Here is a 25,200-nt window from a genome sequence, read left to right as displayed (position 1 = left end):
GGGTTACATCTTAGTTTCACTTATGTACACAAGTTGTGCGGGTTTCAATGATTGACACATGCCTGCTACATGGCCCCCATGGGTTCAAGGCTAAAACAAGTCTTTTTGCCATCTTGGAGTCAGGCAGCAGAGTCATGGTAGCTGAGGTCTCCCACTCCAGCACTGCAAGTGTTGTAGATAAGTTTGCTCCCTTGCAAACAGCCACCGGCCCTGTGCTGCCGGCAGTTCCTCTCCCTTGAGGTGATGACTGGGGTGGTGAATTGGTTCTGGGACCCAACCCCCACATTGTGATGCTGGGCCCAGGGGCAGGGTTGGAAGAATTCAATGCCAAGCCCCCTCCACTCTGAGGACTGTAGGGGCTCGACACATTGCTCCATTCAGCCCACATGGTCCTTTAATGACCCACGTGTAGACTGGAAGAATCACTGAAGCTTCTGCACTGAAGGAAATGTTCATAAAACCTTGCAATCATCATGAAGTCTCACAGTGACATTTATCAACTTAATCAAAAAAGGGAGCTTGAGTGGTTTTTTCACGTGCTTGACTTATGTTTGCCGGAAGCAAAGAGAAGGACAGTGTGTGGCACTGGGGCTGTCCCTAATCGTGTGGGCACCATGTCTTGGGAAACCCACCTGACAGCCCAGGTTGTCAATACTGTGTACTAGGGGTCATCAAACAGAAGCTCACCCTCACAACTCTCAGGTGGGACTCTGCTAGCTTTTATTTTTGTCTCACAGTTGTGTGAATTCTTCAAATGAAAAGAATACCTGGAAGGAGACCTAGCTAGTGATGGGTTGTGACTGGCTCATGTTCACTTTGTGATACAGTACAGCGAATACACAATGCACCTTTGCTGGACTGTTGCGCCTTGGGGTTTCATAACTTTTCCCTCCTGTATCATTGTTAATCCCTGGACAGAGTGCGCTTCTCTCCCCCTCGCTATTCATCAGACAAATCTCACTCTGAATGCTCTGAAGGATTCTTCCTGACATGGGCAGTTGCCACACCTAGGGTGGGGGTTCCCGATGGAGGACCAAGAGATCACCCCCATACAATGCCTGCAGGGGTGACATCACTGAACTGGTGTCTTGCCCTGCCACCCACTCTCCGCCAGAGGTCCCACACGTCCGCCTAGCAATAAAAAGATTGCTTCCCCACATTGAGAATTATAATGTGCTTTTGACTGTGTCAAGGTGGTCAGACATAAATGAAGACCTCAGTCTTGAAATTCTATTCTAACCTACCTTCTCTTTCTACTGCTCGAAATGGCATTGTCCTAGGGAGAAAAGATGACTGCTGGCTTCTGAACCCCACCCATGTCTGTTTCACAGCCCAAAACATAGTTAATGTACCGCTGGAGTGGTGTCCCAGGGTTCCATCTGGGTTCTGGTTCTCCTTGAGACTTGTGTGTCTTACAGTCGTTCTCCCTTTGGGGAGACATGTCTGTTTTACTCCACACCTTATCGAGGTCCTTTCAGTCTTTCTGACCATTCTGTGGTTTCTCTACTTCTCATTTTCAACCCTGGATTTCCTTCCTTCTTTTCCCTACTCTCGGTTCTCATGCCCTCCCCGGCTTTTCTCACTCCTTAGTTATTTCCCCACACTGGAGCGTGTCTCTATCTTTCTCCCCATTCTGATGTTTCTAAGATCTCTCCCCACTCCTAGGCTTGTTTCTCACTCTCTCCCCGCTCTGGGACTTCTCAGTTCTCCAGCATTGGATCTTTCATGGATTCACATGCTGTGAATGTTTCACTGTCGTCAGGCTGGGAAACCTCGGTAACTTTAATTTAGCGTTCTCCTATGGAAAACTTTGACACTTTAGTGTCCGATCAATGTCCTTTTTTTGGTGCAGGAGATTGTGGGCAGTTCTTCCTACAGGCTCTGCCTCAGTTCTCTGAGGTACTCCATTCTTGCTCTGGCTGCCAAACCCCACGGCACCGGTTCATCACCTGCTGGGATGTGTTCTACTCTCCTAGTGCGAACCTCCAGGTGCAGTGCCACATCTGGCGGTCTGTCTCTCCAAGCGTCTCTCTCCTCAATGTGCACTGTGGGGTAAATAAACATTGCAGGCTGCATGGATACTCCTTCCAGATTGACTCCTTGCGGTCGTAACTTCAGGAGGCTGGTTGTTCCGCAGCTCTGCTGTTTTCCTTTTGACTGTGGTGGTCTAGTACGCTGGACAGGCGTTGTCCCTTTTAGAAACTGTGTTCCCTAAGAGGATGAAATTAAGTTTGGGTCAGAAGCCATATCACCCATGCCAAAAGGGTTTATATGATTATTAACAACAGCCAGCTCCTACATGCCTCATAAAGGTGTTAGTCTCTGGGGCGAAGGGATGGTGACTGAAGTCTCTCCCATGGGTTCCTGTGTATCCTAAGGGGAGGAATCTCCTCATGAGGGATCCTGCTTACCCTATCCCTGTTCAGCGTAGCAGGCCCATCTACCTAGTCACAGAGCAAGTGGCTCCCCTTGGGGAATAATGGCGAACTCCCTGATTTTGTCATCATATCTTGTGGTGCTGTTCTGATTACCGTAATGCACCAGTGCCATTACAGCATTTTGTTAGCAACATCTTTTATGCAGTCTTGGATCAGTTTGGAGGGTCTTTTTAGGTATGGGATATACATTTGCGAGGCACTGATGTAAAGGTATTACCTGGCCATAAAATCACAACAGCTGGAAAATGGAGGGTTTACCTGGGCATATGATGTCAGTATCTGGTAAATGCCTGTCTAACGCCTCAAGCCAAAACTGTCAGCTTTTTCATTAATTATTTTTAACAGGACTTCAGAGCATGGAAGAGATAACATAAAAGTGGCTGAAGGCACACTGGTTTCATATTTTTATTGCACCAGTAGCCATGTACAGCTGCTATTAAGCTCTTAACTCTCAGAGACTGCTTAAAACACAACTGGCAGGCCAAAGTTTGATGTTGCTGCTTGAGTGAGCTCAAAGCGATCCCAGTAGAATGTGTTTTGGCCATCCAGGGGCAGAAAGTAGATGGGAACTACCATAGGGATTAGCATGGCAATGGGCAGTCAATGGGTGGGTAAATAATCAAACACCCACAAGCTGTGCCCCCCCCCCCTTACATGTCTTTTCCCTCCTACCTGTACTCCATTGCAATAGTCTCGGCTTATACATGGCACATAGACGCCACCTAATAATAGCCCAAACTGAAAAGGCAAAGTCTGGATGCACCACACCAAGACGTGCAGTTCAAGGTTTGGGTACTGATCTCCTTATGTCAGAGGTGTCAGAGTAAGCACCCCATTTTTGGTTCTTGACCTTGACCATGTTCTCCAGATCGCCATTCTTTCCTGCCTGATGAAGAGCAAGTTCACCCGCCAGTTGGGGCTGGTGGTGGAAACCTTTGAGACCCCTGACATGCACGCGCTGCTCGCACGAGAAGAAGAGGAGGCAGAAGAGGAGAATGAGCTGGAGGAGGAGGAGGAAAAGGTGAGCGAGAGCCTGAAATGTAACAGCTGCACATACATTAGCCCCAAAGACCTGTCCAGACTTTGCCTCGTTAAATTACAGCTGTCGAACAATTTGCCTGAAAGCTGCATTACAAGTTATTTCTGGTGCATGGTTTCCCACCTTAACATTTTTTTATATTGTTTCACCTCTGTATGTTTCAAAGGCTCGGATTACTTACGGTAATCTTTATTACTCCTATTACAACTCTTCTTCGTCACAATACTTACTTTTGCAAGCTATCTGCCTTCAGATCCGAACATCCACCTTTCCCCCCGCTCCCCAGGTATAAGGTGGCTGTACCAATGTAGGATCCATAAGAGTATACAAACAGACCTAGAGCTAGCCTCGCATATAAAACAGGTGTGTGTGTGTGTGTGTTTGGGGGCTGGAAGATCTTTGCCAGTGTGATCCAAGTGGCTGCCCTGCACATTTATTGCTAAGGCTAAACCAGGGCCTCTGGCCAGGGGTTGGCCTTACCCCCGTTGGAGCACCTGTGGAACTCCGTAATTGAAGCAGTTCACCTGCAGAGACCATTTATATCAGTCTGATTGATAGGAACTCTCAACCATCGACTAAAGGCACCACAGAAGCTCTTCTTTTTCCCTAATGCCCTGAAAAGCGACCACGGCTATTTGAGTTTGTAATGCAGATGTTCTCTCTAGATAGAATGGAGAGCCTTTCTGGCATCAAGTAAGTGACTTTTGTCGCCCCCCCCTCCCTGACGGTCTCTGATGGGAAAGCCAGGGGAGCGATGTTTTATGACATTTTGAACATGGATATGACCTTGGACCTAAAGCATGGGTGAGAGCGTAAGATTGTGGCCGTATCATCTACCACCAAGAAGGGGGGAGACCCGCTTAGCATCTGACGGGTGACTGCCAACAAGAACGTTACTTTCACAGTGAGGCATTTTATATTGTTCACATCTTATGGCTAAAAGGGCTGAACCTGTAAAGCTCTTTGTGTCAGTAACGCATCCTACATTGGTACCAGAGATATAGCTGTGTGATTGGGGTAGCAGAAACTCAGCAGTGTCTTAAGGACTCCTATGATCAAGGGCTCACACTCTGATGTTTTTAAGTGCCCGCTGGACCCCAAGACATGAGGGAGCCATCCCTAAATCAAGCTCATCTTGTAAGAACCATAGGATATTCAGTATTCTGCATTCCAGAGTCAAGACACCCCAGCACGGACACAATGTCAGAAATGACCCCAAGTCCAGGTGTAGGTTCTTTAGGTCTGACGACACCTGGAATTGTGAACCATGAAGGCAAGTTCTAAGGACAATCTCCGTCATCGAAGGCCTTCCCTTTCCTCCGGCAGAGTGGCCATTGGTGATTGATGATCTGTTTTGATGTCAGAGGCCCCTGCAGTGGACAAGGGAACCTGGGTAGAATCCAGGGTGGGATCATGGCCAACTGCACTAACCTGAGAAACTATATTCTCCTAACCCAATTAGGGGCCACCAAAGACACTGAGTTCACTCTGTTCCCGATCCATAAGAAAAACTTGTTAATCAATAAAATGGAGGCGTGGGGAAACCTACAGCTGGGTGAGTTTCCTTGATTGAAGAGCAATTGTTTTTCATCAGAGCGGAAATATGACTTTTTTGCAGTGATTTCCTGACCTTTTTTAAGGGGAGAGTTAGAAGAGAAATCGAAGACCAAAAACTCCTTTTCCACTTGCTTCCTTTTAAGATGTCTATTTTTCAGTCTGGTGACATGCTGCTAGTTCAAGACAGAATTGGTGACTGCGACCTGCAATGTTGTATCTATCTAAAAGGGGTAGCGTTTTTTTCCTCCATGCACCATGTGACCCGAGCTGTGTGCCGAGCCTGTCTGCATAGGTGAACTCTCTCATATACTGAAATCAATCCAGAAATCAGCATGAGCGATCCTTCCCACTGCTGCTGCCAGAAGCAACCCCAGACTCGCCTGCAGTCCATTGTGTTCCATGCTCCTGCTCGATCTTCCAGCGTCACCTGACCGGCTGGCTGGGTGGATACGAGCAGCACAGATTCCCTTCTGCGCAAGTGGAGACCTGCAATTGTTGAGTGGCGGGGAGCAACATGCTCCCTACCAGCTCATCCTCTTCCTAATGCTAAGGAGAGGATGAAGAGGCTCTTGTTTGATTAGGTCATGCCATGCACACAGCTCAACAGGCTAGGCCACACCTGCCTTTGACATTCCTCAGCTCTATGTGCTTTGATTGTTCGGATACTCCAGTGTCTATCAACAGAATACAAATGTGCCACTTGAGTGGGACGCCAATGTGCTTCCTTCTATCGAGAATACATTTCGGCTTTCCTCTGGAGGTCTTCTTTGCTCCTCTTGCCTAAAACGGCAAAAGGAAAATCCCTTTCAGACCACTCCTTATTAGATGCTCTTTCTAGGTTCCCCTTCTTCTTTTAACAATCCCAACCAAACAAAGTACTTTTGCAGTCGTTATTTCTGAGATGTATCAGTTACACAAATGTCTTATTTGAAAGTTGATGAGGTCTTGCCTTTCCTCCAACAAAGTAAACTCTTAACAGTCTTCATCCCCCGATGACACTGGTTAAAAAAATGTTCTTCTCAAATAGTTTGCAAATCTTTGTAGTAATTCCCCTTATTTATTTTATTCATTTATTTATATAGCGCCAAAGCCCGAAGTCATCGGGGTGCTGAAACAAAAACACAGGGACTTAGGGTATCGGGACAACAAACAACTAATTCTCAAATTCAGGCAACAAGAGACCGAAGAATGCAACTGTTAATCAAATAACAGGGTTTTCCGGTGCTTTCTAAACACTTTCCCTCCGTCTCCTCCTTTTTTGATTACGAGGATGCCATCCAGTGGGTTGTCGCTTTTTAGAAGTGTGGGTACAACCACCTCCATCTTCCAGTGCTGGCTATGTAGTTGTTGCTGGATCTTGATTTTGTCATCTCATGGGATCCAGAACTCTCGGGCGCCATCTTGTCAGGTGAGGCTATGTAAGCCACCGCCCTCAGCCCAACCAATGATGCACATCTTAAAGTCCGGGAAAGCAACGCTGCACCAGTCTGGGACTTGAGCTCCCTGCATCCCTTCACCCTCCAATGTCTGCCTGGTACCCAAGATGAAAGAAAATCTCACCAGGAAGACTTGCCGTTTCCAGACCTTGGTTCCTCTGCATTCCGTCCCGCAGAGATCCAGGACCTGTGTCGTATCTTCGACTTGCAAGCAAAGCAAGAGGTGACTACAAATGCCGTAAACAATTGAAACAAGACAAGAGCTAATACAAGGCCTTATGGACATTTGATGCTATCCGAATGAAAGTCCGTGTACAAGAAGAGCGACAATTCGCGTGAAGAGACATTTATTTAAAGTGCCATGACAAACCAACGCCAGCAGGACTGCAGCAGCTGATCCAAGCCAGCGTCCAGGCCACCTCCAACACCCACTCTGGTACGAATAGTGAAAAGGGGGTCTTGGCCCTTGTTCGTACCACAGGGAGACTCATACGGAACCAACCACTGGGAACAAATCGGATGAAAAGACCGGCACAACCCCATCCCTCCTGCGTGGATCCCTCTTGTGCCTTTCAGCTGCCCAATTGTAGTTGACAACTTTTATTAATAAGAATGAATTAAACATCAGCATTGGGGTGGGATTGGACCACCTCATCCCCAACAATACTAAAACGCTAGGCTGGTGTTGCGCATAGGCACTCAAGGTAGCACAGAACTGTTACTTAATCCAAACTCATAGAAATGGATCTAAAAACAAGAACGTGTTACATAACAGAAAAACACACCCTCATGACCGCCTCGACAGGTTGCCCTTGTATTGCCTAAAACGTTGGATTAAAGATCATTATTGTGAAGAAATATAAATAATAGTGGGCCAAAGTGGGTACAGGGGAGAGGGACAACAACAAAAAGCAAGAGAACGACAGAGAAACAGAAGGAAAAAGAGAAGAAAAAGAAGAGAACAAAGAGGTTCAGAGTGTTAAATACTTCAAGATAACATTTATAGTAACCTACTCTCAATAGGATGGATACAATGAAGTGAATGCAATCAAATGAATACAATGAAATTAACTTTCACCATCAAATGAAATTGCACCTATAGGTGACCACCCCTGAACAATACCTCTGGTACAGCCTCCCCACTATCCTCTCCAGGTCAAGAATTGCATTGCCATAGTGTTATAGCACAAAGAGTAACTGACACATTGGACCAGTGATAAAATCACCTCCGTCTTTGAGCATCAGTCATATCAGATGGGTTCCCCAAAAGCTGTATAACATGCTCCCTTGGTACTTGGGCACAATTCAAGTAGTCTTCCAGGAGGGCCCAAGAGCAAAGGCTCTCTTGTGGAGCAGCTGGTTTACTATATGTATAGGACTCCATTCGGTGAGTGTATGCCACCTGTTTGCACCACACAGTCACCAATTCTCAGGAGAGATGCTTCCAATATGAATGGATAACCTTAAATGCAATAGCAATTGGAGTATCCACCAACCTCCCCTGAAATTCACGCTAGGTTCGATGGAAATGAACAGTTCCAGTTATAATATCAGACCTGGATAATGGAAGTGAACACTGACAAATCCTTAGTACCACTGGCCAAATAGCCTCCCAGAATCCCTCAGTATATCTGCAAGAAAATAGGTTATCAGCCAGTGTCCCATTCTCTGCATACATGACCAGCACTTGGCAGAATACGACAGCCCCTCGGGCCGCCTGAGTCGGGATGGGGTAAAGAATGCCCTATTGGATAACCGATAGAGGGTTTGAGTAGTAAATGCCACCATTGACGTGTGCCGAATATTTACCCATATGTCAGACCAAGTGCTGTCTGGGAACACAAACTCGCAGTCCGCATTCCATGCCTGTTCTACTTTGCTGTCGGGACTAGAGGACTATAGGGCCTTATAAATGTCCCAAGCTGATGTAGGTTGTGTCTTCAGCATTTGCCCTATTGCTGGCTTAGAAGTATGTACATACTGGAGATATTGAGAGAGTTGCAAGTTTTTCATGAAATCTGTATCTCTTTTGCAACCTGTCAAAGGGAACCATCCTATGGTCGACCGTTCCTAGTCCCTGTACAGAGGATGCCCCTCCTCCATCATGTAGACCAGTACACTGGTTTCCCCCAATCCTAATATCCTCATTGAACCACAAGGGGTGTCTATCAGGGGGAGACCCAATCCCCTCAGTAACAGTCTCCCCAGACAGAGAGCCTTGCCGGTCATGGCTACTGGTCCTACCTCCATAAGACATGTTTTGGCTCGGAGCTGTGGGATATCTCTGGGGGCATAAGGCAAAGCTAAGTTAGCCTTCAGATCATGCCAAGGTGATAGACCAGTGCAGTCTGTCTCTGAATGCAATCCCAAGACCTGATGTATCATGAATGCATTCAAATATCTTCTAAGATTTGGGAAACCCACCCCTCCCCTGGATGCAAGAAGTTGTAATCTGACAGTTGATATTCTGGATCGTTTCTCTTTCCATAGGACGCTGTTTAAGAGTTTATCAATGTCTCTAAAAAGGAGGATGGCTATTTTACCAGCAACGTGGAAAGCCCATGTAGGATCACTGGTGACATAGACATCTTGATAGTTTTCATACGTCCCCACCAGGACAGGAGTAGTGGCGGAAATGTGGTTAACGGGGGTCTCCATTTTGTTTTAGATCCTATCAACATTAAGGTCTAAAGTGAGATCAAGTGAATTAGCAAAATGAATCCATAGATATTTGATGCTGCTCTGTTGCCATAATAGATCATATTCCTCAATGTGACCCTTGGCACAGTGCACATTTAACAGCAAGACTTCTGTCTTGTCCCGATTTAGCTTAAAACGCGGCATCATGGAATATTGGCTTATTTCCTGGAGGAATAGAGGCAGCATCATCTGCGTAAGCTGATATTTTGAGTTTGTAACTTGAGGTCCCAGCCCCTTTTAATTAGTCATTTGTGTGTATTCGCAGTAGTAGCGGCTCCAGGGACAGGACAAAGTGAAGTGGGGATACAGTGCACCCTTCCTCGTATACATGGACAGAGCAAAGTACCTGGAGAAAAGTCAATTTACAAATACAGAAGCCTTTGAACGAGCATATAGCACCATAAAGCCAACCATTGTGGGACCTAAACCATGCCAATGTGTACAGCCTTTTCAACGACGGCCCGTGCCACCCTATCGAAAACCTTTTCCACATCCAGCATGGCCACTGCCAAAGTCCTGTCTATCTTCTTAGCTAACTCCATGACATCACAGACCAGTCTAGTATTTGCCGTAGATCTTCTACCCTTCACAGATCCTGTCTGATCTTTATAGATCAGCCTGGGCAGTAAACTTTCTAGTCTTAGGGCAATGATCTTGGCGTGCATTTTTTTTGTCTCAGCGTTTATCAATACAATTGGCCTGTAATTATTTGTAGCCAGAGATTCCCTGCCAGCCTTCGGGATCACATGTATCATAGCCTCATAGAACAACCCATTCGCCTCCGTATCACCATTGTATGAGCAAAGCTAGCAGTTTGGGTTCCAGAAGCTCTGAAAAAACACCATAAAAATGGAAGAGGAACCCACCTGTAGCAGGTGCTTTCACTCTGTCATGGGTTTCCCCCCCCAGTGCCAAGGCCTTTTTTGGTGATGTCGGTATTTTACCATGCAAAGCCTTCTAACATTTTCTCTTTCATTAACCCCTTAAGTGCCAAGGACGAGCTATCTCGTCCTTGGCACTGGGGAGGTAATCCCAAGGACGAGACACCTCGTCCTTGGCACTTAAGGGGTTAAGCTTCTTAATTGCCAACTGTACTTCCTCTAGGGATAACTCCTGTTCCAGAATTCATTCTCAGGGATCAGGTGTCTAGAAGGGTGAGGAGCATTCTCCAAACATGAATCTATCTCGAGATGATCATGACTAATTCAAGAGTGTGTAACGACTGATAGAAATTTGCAAATTCTTTGGCATTCTCCTCATCCTTCACAATGGTTGCTCCCTCTACCTCTAGTGCCACTACTCTATTATTCTGGGATCTTGCCTTCAAATTGGAGTCCATCACAGCTCCTGCTTTATTGGCTCCGCCAAAGAACTTGGAGTGGTACTTTGAGAGTAAACCGGATGCCCTTATAGTGCCCATCATGTTAACTCACCTTTAGCCTTGAGGAGTTCCCTCAGAATTTGTTCAGAGGAATACTTCAGATATTTCGCCTCTAGTATCTTAATAGCAGACAGGACCTTGACAACCTCCAATTTTGCTGCCTTGTGTTTTGATGCAACATACCCTATAATATGCCCACTGAAGGTGCATTATTAGCGTCCCATACCACAGTGGGTGGTGTATCGCCAACTTCATTCCTCAAGAAGAGTTCTCTTGTGAACTGTGCCTTAGAGTCCCTGAATTCCTATCCCTTCAAGAGGTCAACATTTGACCTCCATTGTACTCGTCTCGCCCTATAGCCATGGCCATTCTATAGAAGAAATCACTGGGGCGTGGCCCGATATGTCCAGGGGTAATACATAATTCACCATCCCTTTATTCAGAAATATTAATCAATTCTAGAGTATGTGGTGTGCGAGTAAAAGGTATACTCTGGTTCAGTAGAGTTACACAGCCTCCACGCATCTGTAAAATTATTGGCCTTTATAAAAAGTTCAAACTTTCTATGCATCTTAGATGTGACGAACCCACAGTGAGACTACCTGTCCACATAGGGGTCGACAGGCAGGTTGCAATCTCCCCCCACTATACTCATCAGAGAATTTATTCTCTGGACCACACCCCCCCCCCCTATTTTTTTCCAGAACCCATGGTCTGCCTGGTTAGGTCCATAAATATTAACAATTCTTACATGGATGCCGTTCATCTCACATTCAACTAATACCCATCTACCTCCCCCATCTGCCAGTGAAATTGCAACCTTCATTGATAACTTTTTATGGAACAATATGGCAACACCTCCCTTCTGGCCAGCGGCACTAGAGTAGCAAATCTGTGCAACTCATTGTCCTTTTAAGTTTCAGACATTCTTTTATCATCTGAAGGGGATTTCTGTATCAAGGCAATACATGCATACAGCTTCCTAAGGTGAGTAATGACCCTTTGGGGGTCATTATAAGTTGGGCGGAGCGGGTTAAATGCGGCAGTATTGCCAGCTATGAGTTGGGCTGAGTGTTGGTGGATTCACCTCCAGCTATGAGCTGGAAGTACATCTGCAGACTTTCTGCCCATTTTCAGCGGAATTACTGCCGCGAAATGACTGTGACAGTAATTCCGTTGAAAATGCCCCATTGAGTCCTATGGAATAAAAATAATGGGGTCTTACACCGTGACAAGTGGAGGTAATGGTAATTTCGTTTGGCAGTATTTCGGCAGATTTACAGCCAGAATACCACCCCACCTCGTAATGACCCCCTTTGTTTTTTGAAGGGCGACCTGAACCCTTTTACATTCCAGGAAATAACATTTAACATATTAACCCTTGAAGGACAATCAAACAGGTCCAAGCTTCTCATCCACACTCAGAAAGCTACACCCCATCCCACATCGCCACCTAAGGCAGTTGAGTACTCATACGCACAATACCATAGCGTACTGAGATATACATCCATAAACACCCCGTGCAGAGATTGCATCCCAGAAGAAGAAAAGAAGAGTCAGAGAAAGACATTAAAAGGGTACAAACAGAAAAAATGGGTACAAGGATCTGGTGACCCTGCAGTAACAAAGAGCCAATAGAACCAACCACTCAACCCCTACAATGCTTGTCTGCTCCCTCCTGGCACAGCCGGGTGTGCTTCGAGCTGTTATAGCGGGCACGCCTCAAGGGGCCAATGCTGTGACAGTCAGCTCAGCACATATACTGCCACTGCAGGAGGAGACTGTCTCGACCTTCCAGCCACCTCACCAATCACACAGGCTTCATTGTTTATTTTTTTATTTTCCAGTTGCATTTCCTCAGAGGATGCACTTGCTCTGGTAAGGGACCCCTGCGTACCCCAGGCCTTTATTTATTTGGGTGGGATTCCACCATGCTCCGCGTCACCTTGGTGCATCTGCACCCTACGGCATTCTGGGCCCAGCCTTCCCCCCACCCTCCATAGACACAGATTGCTCCCCGTTGGGTAGAATGACACCCTCGTGGCCGCAGCACACTGGTGCTTCCCTCCTTGTGTTGAGCTTACAAGCTAATTCTGGCTGCCTTTCCCCAGAGAATGCCCACAATCTGGTACAGGCCCCTGCTTACCTTGTACCTTTATTTATTTGGGTGGGATTTGTGACGCAGTCATGGTATCAAGAGAGACACAGACTCAAAAGTAACAGTTCAAAAACCTTTATTTGTAAACTTTGTTGGGTTGGTGGAAAGCCTAACTGGCCGTAACTCTAAATGGGTGGTTACTTCAACTGATGCTTCTAAGGGCTGTCCATGTCCGTAAGTCCAAAACTAAAGTAAAATCCATCTGTGTCTAGACCTATACTTGCCTTCGCTCTTAGACAAAACGTGTTCAAGGATCTTCTTAAAGAAAAAATGGTGGTCAAAAAAGAAATATAAACCACAGCTGGTTTCAGGAGGTCTTACCCATAGGTGTAGTTGTGCCAATACAAAATAGTTGAAATCAAAAGGGTTGCCCTTAAAACCGTCCACGTAGGACTCTTGCCGTAAGTCAATAGAGTTTACAATGTCGCTGGGCCTCTTGGGGTTCCCTTATCCAAGCTTTGATCCTTCGAGTTCCAAACATAAAAAGAGACCGTTCCTGTTAGGCCCAGACCCATCACTACATTCACTACGCATGAGGGCCTTTTCCGATTATAAACGCCTTAACTTCGGCATATCCTCAGCAGCTGAAATATTTCAGGAGACAATAAGACCGCTCATTGCACCTGTCATGAACGCTTTCAATTACAGTGATGATATCCTGATATTTGGCATTACCCAAGATCAACATGATAAAGCACTGGGACAAGTCTGCACCATCCTTCAAAGCAATGGTCTCACTCTAATGGCCCAAAGTGTGTTGTTAATAAGCGCAGTCTCAGTTTCTTTGGACACATATTTTCAGACAAAGTGATAAGAGCAGATCCAGATAAGGTCAAAGCCATTGTGAATTTGAAGACCCCATAGGATGTGACGGAACTGCAATCCTTCTTGGGGATGGTGGGTTACTGGGCCCGTTCCCTACCAAACTATGTGGTGCTGACCAATCCAGTTAGACATCTCCTCAAGAAAGAATCTGTGTTCACATGCAATACAAACTATCAGACAGCCTTGGATGCGGTCAAAAGTAAACTAACCAACGACCGCCAACTCGCATACTTCGCCCTCACTGGGACACTGAAGTTACAGTGGATGCCAGTTCGGTTGGCCTCAGAGCCATCCTAGCACAAACAGATCCAAAAGGGAAGTCTGACAGGCACATTGTAGCATATGCGAGCAGAGCTTTGACTGTTATTGAGAAAGCATATTCGCACGCTGAAAGGGAGAGCCTCACTGCAGTCTGGGCGTGTGAGAAATGTCATCACTTTTTCATTGGAAGAACATTTGTCCTCATTACAGACCACCAGGCTCTTCTGTCCCTCTTCGGAAATCCCAAAATTAAGATGCCTCCTTGCATAGAGTGGTGGGGTATCCGCCTACAGGAATATGATTGCACCATAGTTCACAAGCCGGGAAAAGAAGCCAACCCTGCAGACTATGTTACACCGCACCCTGGTGGGACGCCTGAGAATGCGATGCAACTGGAGGCAGAAGCGTACATCACATACTTATCCCTCAATGCCCTTCCCCCAGCCATCACAAGAGAACTGTTCGCGGAAAGGAGCAAGGCTGACCCCACCATTCAAGCGGCCATTCATCTTACCAACACTAACAAATGGCGATGCCTGTCTATGGAATGCTTTGAAAACTGGGAGGCGGACAGGAGAGACTTGCAGAGATTATCAAGGGTACAAAGCGATTGACCACAGCAAGTCAAGGGATATTGCATAGAGGAAATCGACTGGTGGCCTCAAAGAGCCTGAGGAAAGATCTTGTTATTATAGCGCATGAAGGACATAGAGGAATTGCAAACGCAAAGAAAATTCGGAGGAATCAAGTGTGGTTTTCGCACATGGATACAATAGTAGAAGATGCTCTGAAACACTGCGTGGCTTGTCAAGTGACTGCATCAAGCAGGCCCCCATGCCCACATCAAATAGTTGCGATGCCTGACGGGCCCTGGCAAAGATTGGCAATGGACTTTTATGGGCCATTAGAAGAAGGAGGTAATTTTCAGGTAGCCATAGATGAATTTCCCATGGTCAAACATGTCATGTCTACAGTATTTCACCACATGGTGACAGTGGTAGATGAGATATTCAGTGAATGGGGTGTCCCTAATATAGTCAAAACAGACACCGGTCCGCCTTTCCAGGGCCAGGAGTTCAAGAAGTTTGCAGCACATTTGGGTTTCCGCCATCAAAAGATTACACCCTTGTGGCCACAGGCCAATGGTATGGTGGAGTGCTTCATGGCCACAATAAAGCAAACAGGTCAGAAAGCCGACACAGATCTTATGTCCATGCCACAAGCAATCTCACAAATGTTGAGAAGGTATCGGAATATCCCGCATGAGACAACCGGGTGTACTCTGTTTGAACTGATGATGCAACATAAGCCGAGAACCCAGCTTCCACAACTGGAGGACTACACTCCTATGGAAGACTAAGAGATTAGAAAAAGGGACAGTGAGAAAAGAAAGAAAGCCATAGACTGGACAGATCGCAAGAGAAGAGCTGAAGAACACCAAATACCAGTGGCTGAGGCTGTACTAGTTCAACAGAGGCAACGCAGGAGGATGGACACCAGATACAAGCCAGAACCTCTGGTATTCACAGCGGTCAAGGGACCAATGATTACGACTCTAGGGGATGATGGTGAAATAACTTGGAATGCCTCATTCTTTCGTAGGATATTTCAAGATGGAAGAGTCACATGATGGAGAAGAAGACGAAGAACCCAGTGTTGCGTCACCTGAAGATTCCCCACCTCGTCTGACTAATCCTCACGAAGAAACTCATGATGCCACTGGTCGCACTCAGAGAATTATTCGCAAACCCCCACGTCTTATTGTACAGATGTGAAATCTGAACTTATTGAGCAAATGTATTGTGTGAACTTCTATGATAAGTAAGGGGTGGGGGGTGTTGTGGCTGAGTAGAATATAGAATACGCCATCTGGAGGGAGAACGGAACGTGGCGTGAAGGATGGAAGGGGGTGCAGGGAAGGGGTGGGGCAGGGAAGACGGTTGGCATTCAGATGATGACAATAAAAGGAGATGGAGCCAAAGCCAGTTCCAGCGTCATAATTTATCTAAGTATTGATCCATCATATAATTATATAAATACCATATAACATCTGTGTTGTGAATTTTCTTTTTTCAACTGTTTTAGGAATTCAAGAGGCCATACTTTTTCTGGAACTTAACTTCAAGTCACCCCCCACTGAGGTTAAATCCTTAGCCGAGATATGAAATGGAAGGTCACAAACATAATATTTTACGTGGACCCGAGCATTGTTAATTCCTGTTCACATTGTGCCTGCATTCAGAAACGGCAGTACCAACAAACACGGTTTAAATGAATTCCCTGTGTTCGGCACAACACATTTCCATTCCAAGCATAGATGGTCAGCATTGTCCATCCATTGTTGTGGTAGCACACAATGAAGTGAATAAGCATGCATTTCGCACATTGTATGCAGGAACTGTAACTTAAGCACAAGAATATACACATCAAGGATTGCCCCTAGACGCCACCTGCTTCTTCCAAGGATCCACTTCAGAAACTCCGCTAACCTGGTCAAACAGGGACATAGTTATACCAACCTGCGGGGTCCCAATGCTGGCAACTCATGAACATGCTCTTCCTCTAAACTGCCCCCTGCGGGGTTCTGTCTCGTGATTTGTCTAGAATGGCAAGTGTTCAAGAACTGTTATCCTTTCCTCAAAGGGTTGCACGCAACATGTATGCCCACCAGGGCAAATGTCGAGGGTACACAAGGGTGGACTCAGCCCCCACCCCCAGCTAAAATGAGAAACATTGAAAGTCTTACTTACATGATTTAATTTAAGCCGACCTCAGGAATCGGACCGCAATCGTCAGGTTTTCAGGCTGGACACTTCACCACTTCACTATAACCTGATGAAAAATAACAAACAACTAAAGGTGAAATGTCTCATTTCGGTGCTGCATGTTCCAGGGAAAACATTTGTATTGGTTCTTGGAGTTTAAAACGTGCAAACCGTTTAACGTTTTCAAAAACACTATTGGAAGAAAATATCCTCTCTTGGTTGTGTGTGTGTGTGTGTGTGTGTGTGTATGTTGATTTTATGAAAGGCAAATGACATTCGTCCTATGCAATTTGGTTGGTTATACTAAGACAATGTAATCATCTGTGCATATTTCACCTTGATATGCTAATACTTTGATCGCTAATTTATGGCAACGGTACATCCCATTGGTTTGTTGATGAGTCCTCGACTTTTATTTTTTAGGACTTGACCCCTCATCCCCAAAACAGTAGGCTACCCCCACAAGTCCTGCAGAACATTATGAAAGCGTTCTTCTTGTCTTGTCACATGTAGCCTGGAGGTCAGTAAAAACACTTCTGTGCCATTAACTACATCCGAGCTTCTTTACATCCCACCTTCAAGATAGCCTACCTGGTCTTTAAGGCCAGATCAGGACCTGAAACTACCTATTTACAAGGTAAAAGACACAGGTACATCCTGTCTTGGAAGCTCTGCTCAGACATCCCAGCACAGCTTACAGCGTTTGATGCTTTTCTTCAGTACCTTTTGAATGTATTTGGAAATGTGCACTGACCATAACAAAGAACATTGTATTCATTGGGCCGTTTGTTTGCTTTTAGAGATCAAATTGGACACCTCTTAACATGTTTCCAAGCACAAGATGCTCTCACGCGGTATCTGAAATTGGTCGCTACATGGATCTGAGCATTGAACCCGTACAGAAGGTAAGACTGGAAGACGTTATTGAGTAAAGCAGGATGGTAAAATGGTCAATGATGGAAAGTGTTACATTGGTAGGTCCGAGGTTAAGAAGAGAAGCGCTGTCCACGTACAGACATTGGGCCTCATTACGACCCTGGCGTTAAGGGTTTAACGGCGCCGTAAAAGGTGTCGGCGCCGTTAAACCCTTAACGGCTGATTATGAGGTCCCTTTGCGGGACCCGACCTTAAAGTAGAGTGCCGCAAAGGGACCTTGGTGCTAAGTACGGTGCCGCAATTTGCGGCACCGTACTTAGCGCCTTCCCCATTCCCATTGAGCCCTATGGGGCAAAAATGGGAATGGGGAAGGGCCCATGGTGAATGGGGAATTACCGCCCCACCAACCCTGGAATGGGGCGGTAATTCCGCCATTCACCATGGCGGACCCCGGCATGGACCATGGTGCTAATAGCACCATGGTTTAGCGCCGGGGTCGTAATGAGGCCCATTATTTTGGAGTTGTATTCCATATTCAAAACTGCACTGAACCCCGAATTAGAGATCATGCCACAGTGTGGCCAGTTGTCTATGGAGAAATTATAGGAGCAGTCGACGGATATATACCACAGAAAGATCTGAGGGGCTGAGATCGAGTCAATCATATGTGATCTGCAACTTGGTATGCAAATGACTCCTCAATTGTGCTTCACAGACCCTCGGACCTTCCTAATGAATAATAACATTACAGTGCTACATTTTTCCTGTCTCCCAATTGATTTATTTCCTGGTTATATAATCCTGCTTCTGTTCTGCCAATCTTGACTTGGCCTCCTCGACCCTTTACCTCAAAGTAATTTCTATCGTATTTTTCTCTTTCCTTCTTGTGCGATTTGCAACCAGATGTCCTGATGGTGTAGATTCCGATTCTCTTCTCACCACTCGTCATCTCAGTGGTCTTCCTGCACATTCTACTGAGTCCGTTATCATTTTTCTCATGCACTGTCCATCATTATAAATTATCCCCTCCTCTTATTTGGACTCGACCAATTGGCAGTGTTTGCTGCAGCCCACCATTCTTTTTTGTTTCCACTGCTCTTTATTCTCTTGGTATTCAGGTTCAGGACTCCTGCTCATTTTCTCATCGCTTCAGCCACACTTATTGACACTCTTGTGCTGATAAACCTCACCCTTGCCCTATAGCATTTTTACTCCGGGTTGTCTTAGGTCCCCTAACATTGACTGCAATTTATATTCCTTGGTTCTATTATTCCTACCTTGGGGAACAACTTTATTTCTTCAGATATCTGTCCCCTTCTCATCTATCGGAGCCCTATTCAATAAACCTCTCAGGCTGCTCATATGCTATTGGTATGGTGTGGTATGTTTAAGGAAGGTGTGGTTATCAGAAGCAGACAACAGACCCCATGAACTAATATCTCTACACAAAAAATAATAAGCTAGAATCAAAATTCATATCGGATTGCCCAGAACAGGCGTATTTATGTTTCTAATCACTTGTAACTGGTTAAATCTCTTTATTCCTTATTTCCACCCTATTCTCTTTTTCTTTTGTTTCATTTACACCCTAGATATTTTAACACTTATCATCAGGAGTGTTTTGGAAGGCAATCTTGTTTTGGGTGATCATTGGTCCCCCCCCCTTCCTATAGACGGAAGTAAATCAGGGTTATGTGTACTGTACATTGTTCACAAATTCATCTTTATTCATCTGCATATGTATTTACTTGTAAGCATTCCACTAGAGAATTTACTTTACTTAAAATTCAAATACACCATTTTCACCCCGTATATGTGCATGTACTGTTTGATTTCACGTTTGTCCTCTAATAAAAATACTTTTATTTAGATGACTTCAAGACTTAGTGGTCTACACAAGAGCTAATATTTAGAGCACTGGCTAAACTTCACGGAGCAGAAACTGTTTGAGGAGAATCCCAATATCTACCACTATTTATTCTTATTGATTGTTTCCACAAATTACACTGTACCAGTACCTGGTTGCTACCAGTGCAGACAAGCGGACCAATAACGACGGGATAACTAAATTAAGCAACCCATTCATGATGACCACAGATTGTACTCAGAACCTGTCTTTATGCTATGTATCCCAGTGGTAGACTTCTTGTTTTGATGATCATCAGAAGCACGACTGACACAAGGAGTACAATACAGTGGTGTTTATTATACAGTATTAAGATGAGAAAACCTCCTAATCTAAACCTAAAGCTAAGATTGGAGCAAACTATGACCATCAAAGTAAAGAAAACGCTGTCCTAGTGGTATTGTTTCAAAACAAAATGGCCTATACTAAAAAACTTATTACCAAATCCTTACTCTATATAACAAAAGGGTGCAGGACAATGATATGTATAACAAAAGGGTGTAATGCATACTATAATTCCCAAAAGGGTTTCTGTAGTTCAGGACTGCTGAACTAATACACTCCCTTACCCACGTTGCATCACGGGACAAGGTGGAACAGTGGCATGACTGTGAGCACCCCTTGAGTTTATAGGCATCAGGAAGCCGTTTCTTCTGAAAAGGCAGGATCCCTTGAATCAATGTCTTTTGCCTGGCAATGCAAGGCCTTTCCCAAGCTCTCACCATGTAGGATTTCCCTCTTCTGTGGCTTTCTGGTGATACTCCTTTATTGGGTTCACCTTCGTCTTTACCCCACTGTTCAATCACTTTATCAAAGTTGCAGGATTCACCTTCCTTTGCTTTCACATGGCATCCCTCCGTCAGGTTCGATGTAGCCTTCAAATCGCAGCTCAGATAACATTACCAGTTCTATTAACTCATAGCATTCGGAACTCTTAATGTCTTTTTAAACACGTATTTGGCAGGGATGTCATTTCACCAAAACGCCAAGGGTAGCGGAAGTGACATCACACGACCCTTGACTCTGGAGATCACAGGAAGTGGTCATTTGACCTAACCCCAAAGTGACATCACGGGAAGTGATGGAACATGACCTTTAGCCCCTTGATGAAACAGGAAGGGGCATCACATTGCATTGTTCCTACATACACAACGAAAAATATGTTTACGATATCACTATAATGTGATATACATTTCACACAAGAATGGTTCACCATATGTATCGTTAATATCGATGTGTATAGGCCCATATTATGAAATTACTATGAATGCAAGCAGACATCCAAGGCCAAATGATAATATGTTATTATAAAGCACTTATGCTTAAGCAATTTGTAGAACAAATATACATACAATATCACCCAATTAGTGTTGGTACTCATTTATCGACCTCAGAAGAATGAAAGGCTGAGTTGAGGTGTTTAAGAACATACTAAATCAGGGACTTACCCCTGAAGTGTGCCTGAAATAAACCTTTAACGAGTCTAGCAATTATTGTATAAAATTCCAGAAAGACAAATGATTTGTTATTCCTATTCTTTCTTCTTTAAGGTCACTACTGAAAGTGTTACACTAGTGCAACCCTGTTTTTTTTTAAGAGGCCTTAACAAGAAAGCCAGCCACTCCAGAAACAAAGAGCCACATGGTACTGGCCACAGTCAGCCCAAGAGCTTACATTAACATTGAAAAAAATAATTTATTTTTCAGGGGTAGCAAGGGAGACCTCAGGGGTCACACTTGCAACCCCCAAATGACGTCCCTGGTATTTGGTTCACTTTCACAAGTTCACTCAGGTCCCCCTCCTCTGGGCCCAGAGCTTCCTCTGCAGACAGTTCTGGCTTCCCTCGATCGGGCGCGAGCCTTCAAACTGTCAACATCACACTTGTTTCTTTAAATCTTTCATGCTTTCACTTGTACGTACTTTCCCATTCGATACAGAGACTTCCGATAGGCAATCGCGTCTCACCGGGCCATTCTGTTATATTGTAGCAAGTGCATTTTACTTTTCACAATCATGCTTCGCTTTCTCACAGCTGCCATTCTATGCGCAACCCACAATGCTGGATACAGTTCAAAAGGTTTATATCGACCTCCTCTCCCGAGGCCTTCTGGTATCTGCAGTTCCTTTTACTTCTTGTCAAAGACCTTCGACTACACAACCGGGGTTTGTACCCTTGTCTTTCGCCTTGTGTTACCACTTTGACTTTTTTTCCTCCTTTCTTATTACTTCTCTCTCTCTTCAATCACATCAGAGTTCGAAACACATTTTACCGAGACTTTAGACTATGCGGTTTCCCTTTGCCTGACCACTTGGTTGTACACCCTTCTTCTTTCAACACTGCACAGTTCAAAAAGTATTTATTGGTTTCCTGCTATCTTCTCGTATCTTTCTGTCTAACACTTTCACACTTGGGTTTCTAATGCTACCTTATCACTGCTTGAACTTCATTCATTCACATATTGGTTCCTTGCATATTGCCTCTGACTCAATGGCTGGGTTGAAGGTTCAGCTTTCTCTTTTCTAAAGTTTCACAAGGGTTCTCTCTCTGCTGGGCTCGGATGCCTCTCAGGCTTCTCAAAGGGCTTACCTCTGCTGGGCTCGGACCCTTCTTCAATTCATCCAAACGAAAAAGTGTCTTTGGACTTCCAGTCCCATAATGCAGATCTTGGCATTTTGCTCACACTTCCTCAGCTCCCCAAAATGGTATAACTGAGGTTTTGTGAGCCGCCGGAGCACTAGGGAAACGTACCTAGGGTCAGGGTCTAACCCCAGCTGCCTCTGGTTTAGGCTCCCTGGAGGCACAGCTTCCCCTCCATACTGCAGGCTCCCCTGCGCAGTCGGGCTCATTTTATGGGCAGTGTCTCAGCTCCACAGTTCTCTCTGGCGCCCTGGCACCCTCCAGCATCCGCAGCTCACTCAGTGTACTCTCCTGCTCTGCCCTTTATACATGGTGGGAGAGTTAAGGGGAATCAGGTGTGAGTGATTGGAAAAGTAGGCCTGACTCTGCCTGAACTCATTATCGGGACAAGATGGGGACTGTCCATTGGAACTCATGGTGCAATGGTCCCTTTGGGCAATCTTCATCACTCCTGTCTGCCTCTTCCTCGTCCCAGTGGTTTTGGGACACAGCGGTGGGGAGGAATTGTGGGAGTTGGAGTCGGGAGGGAATGTAGTAAAGTCATGGGGGAGCTTGTCCTGTTGTGTTAGTATATGGGGTGACTTATATATCTCCCTACTCCAGGTTCTCCTATGTTTCCTTTCTGTGTTGGTGTTTGTTGGAATTGGGGAGAGGGGCAACGGGAGAGGATTAAGAATAATCTATAAAGGTGGAGGAAGTGTCGGAAAGGGGGGAATACCGTGTCTCGACATCAGATGCCCCACATCCACTCCCTGAGGACCCCTCACCCAGGTGATCCTCCTGCACTTGTCCACCCCCAGGGTCTGAATCCAAGGGCAATGGCCGTGCCCCGGCCACCTGAGAAAGGGATCCCCAGGGTTCAGACAGTGAGACACCCTCAGGTTTCTCACACATGACAATGAGACTTATAGAGCGCAAACACACACCTTGTAGAAGGCATCACAGAGCTGAACAAGGTTCCACCTCATGGAGCCACACCCAGCCAACTACCTAGAAAGAAATTACTGGGGTAACAGGAAGGTCTTCACACATGGTCTGATCTCCAGATGGTTGCTAATCATGCTCACAGACACGGGGAGGCCATCCCACAGTTTGGCTGCCTGGATAGTGAATGAACAGCCACCCAACCTTTCATATTTAAATCTGGGTATCACAAAAAGTCCAGCAGAGGTAGGCCCCAACTGGCAGCCCTGACAAAAAGAGGGACTGTCCTATAGAAAACCTTCTTTAGGAGGCAAAGTGCCTTAAACTTGACCCGTTGATCAACTGGGAGCCAATGGAATAATCACAACACAGATGAAATATGATGCCTGTAACTCGGATGAAAAAGAAGCCTTGCAGAGCCACTCTGGGTAATCATCTAAGAAAAGTCTGTTTGGGTAAACACAAGTAGATTGCTTTACAAAAATCAGGTCTACTGGAGATTAATGCATTAAGCAGTTGAATCTTATGAGGAAATGAGAAACAATTCAAAAATCTCTTAAGAGAGCAGGAATGTAAAGAACAGGAACTAATCACCAAGGCTGTTTGGCTCTCTAGAAAAAGGGAAGAATCAATCCATTCAGCAAGATTTCTAGCCTTTAAGACACGACTTGGGACTAAAGCAGGCTGTGGAGTCCGAGCGTATTCTAGCTCGTTGTAAAGAAGGGCATAATAGATTTCTGTTTTTTGAGTGTTGATTTTTAATCAATTGACAGTCATCCACCCACCAATCTGTTCCGGACAGGTCTTCATATCACCTGGAGGATCCCCCATTGACTCTCGAAGATCAGCTGCGTATCGTCAGCACAGATATAAAAGCTAGCACCAAGAGATCTGAAACCTTTAGTAGACCTAAACATTAAATAAAATGGGTCTTAAAGCTGACCCCTGAGGAATACCACAAGGGGACAGATATGGCCACCGATACAAAAGGGGGGAGAACTACCACCTGTGCCCTTCAGCCAAGCCAAAGCTTTATCTATAATACCAGCTGTAAAAAGATGTGCTAGTAGGATTGAGTGTTCAACTGTATCAAAGGCGGCTGAGAGGTCCAATAATATCAGAGCCCGTTACCCCCCCTATCAGCCAAACCGCAAAGGTTATCAATCATTTCCACTACTGTAAATTCAGTACTGCAGCCTGGTATAAACCTCACCTGAGCCGGATCTAGTAAGCCACGGGCTTTCACGAATGACTGAAGTTGAGGCACAGCAATCTCCTCCATCAAGGATACTAGGGTACGGAAGTAACAAAATTGGGCGATAGTTGATCATTGGGATGGATCCAATGCAGGATTTATGAGGTGGATTCAATGCTGCTGTCTTTAACTGCTCTCCGACCACGCCGGTGCTGAAAGAGTTATTAATTAGACGACAGAGATCAAGAACTATCAGTGATTCCACCTTGTTTAGTATCCTAGCCAGAGAAGGGTCAAAAAGGGACCCCGACGGATGGTGGGTATTCATCACCTCCAACAGATAAGGCTCAGTGATTAAATCAAAGGCAACAAACAGCAAATCCCTACTATACCTGGAGGGCAGCATTCTGGTACATATGGAAGCACCTATTCCGATTGAATTTTAATGATTTTATCCCCAAAAAATGAAATTGAATCACAAAATCTGCGACGGTACAAGGTTCTATTCTACTGCAGTTGGAATGTGTAGCTCAGATAACACTTTAAAAAGATCTTATGCAATATTAGGGCTTGAGAAAATGCAAGTGGAGTAATAGCCATGCTTAGGTTGAGATCAGCATTTTCTTATAAGAACGTAGGTGCCGTCTATAAGCCTGCTTAGCATGGGGATCATAGTTCTTCGCCTAGAAGAGTATCAGAAAACCAAGCATTGTGTCCCCGAACTTCCTGTTAGTAGCTGAAGCCAGGGAATTAACGGTGGCATCAATCTTTGTAGAAAACGTATCCAAAATCTGTGCTGCATCAGAGCAAGGTTCTGGGGGTACGGATCAATTTAGAAACTGAACCAAGGAGTCTTGATTAATATTGCACCACTTATGGATGACAGTGCTTGGATTGCCAGAGGGCGAGTCCATCCGACCTGTCCCCAGGAAAATACTAAAGGCAATTCTAACATGGTCTGAGCAGGGAAAAGGAATAGGATTGGCAACTTACTGAATCTGTATTGCCAAAAATGCAGTCCATGGTGTGGCCTGCTTTGTGCGTAGGGAAAATCACACATTGGTTCAGGCCAAGAACACCCAAGGAACCCACAAAAGCCCT

The 25,200-nt window shown here is 45.3% G+C and overlaps 1 protein-coding gene across 9 annotated transcripts in view; it reads left to right on the top strand.

The window, feature by feature from the left end:
- TMEM44 (transmembrane protein 44) overlaps positions 1-25,200 on the top strand; it is a 450,231-nt gene that overhangs the window by 284,688 nt on the left and 140,343 nt on the right. For all 9 annotated transcript variants that reach the window (XM_069618578.1, XM_069618573.1, XM_069618574.1 and 6 more), the window contains exons 7-8: positions 3,307-3,459; positions 17,361-17,465. In XM_069618578.1, coding sequence (XP_069474679.1) covers positions 3,307-3,459; positions 17,361-17,465 — 258 coding nt within the window. The remainder of the gene's footprint in view (positions 1-3,306; positions 3,460-17,360; positions 17,466-25,200) is intronic.

The sequence above is a fragment of the Ambystoma mexicanum genome, chromosome 10 (assembly GCF_040938575.1).
Source record: "Ambystoma mexicanum isolate Mex_15411 chromosome 10, UKY_AmexF1_1, whole genome shotgun sequence".
Classification (NCBI taxonomy): Eukaryota; Metazoa; Chordata; class Amphibia; order Caudata; family Ambystomatidae; genus Ambystoma; species Ambystoma mexicanum.
This window is presented reverse-complemented; position numbering and strand designations above follow the sequence as displayed.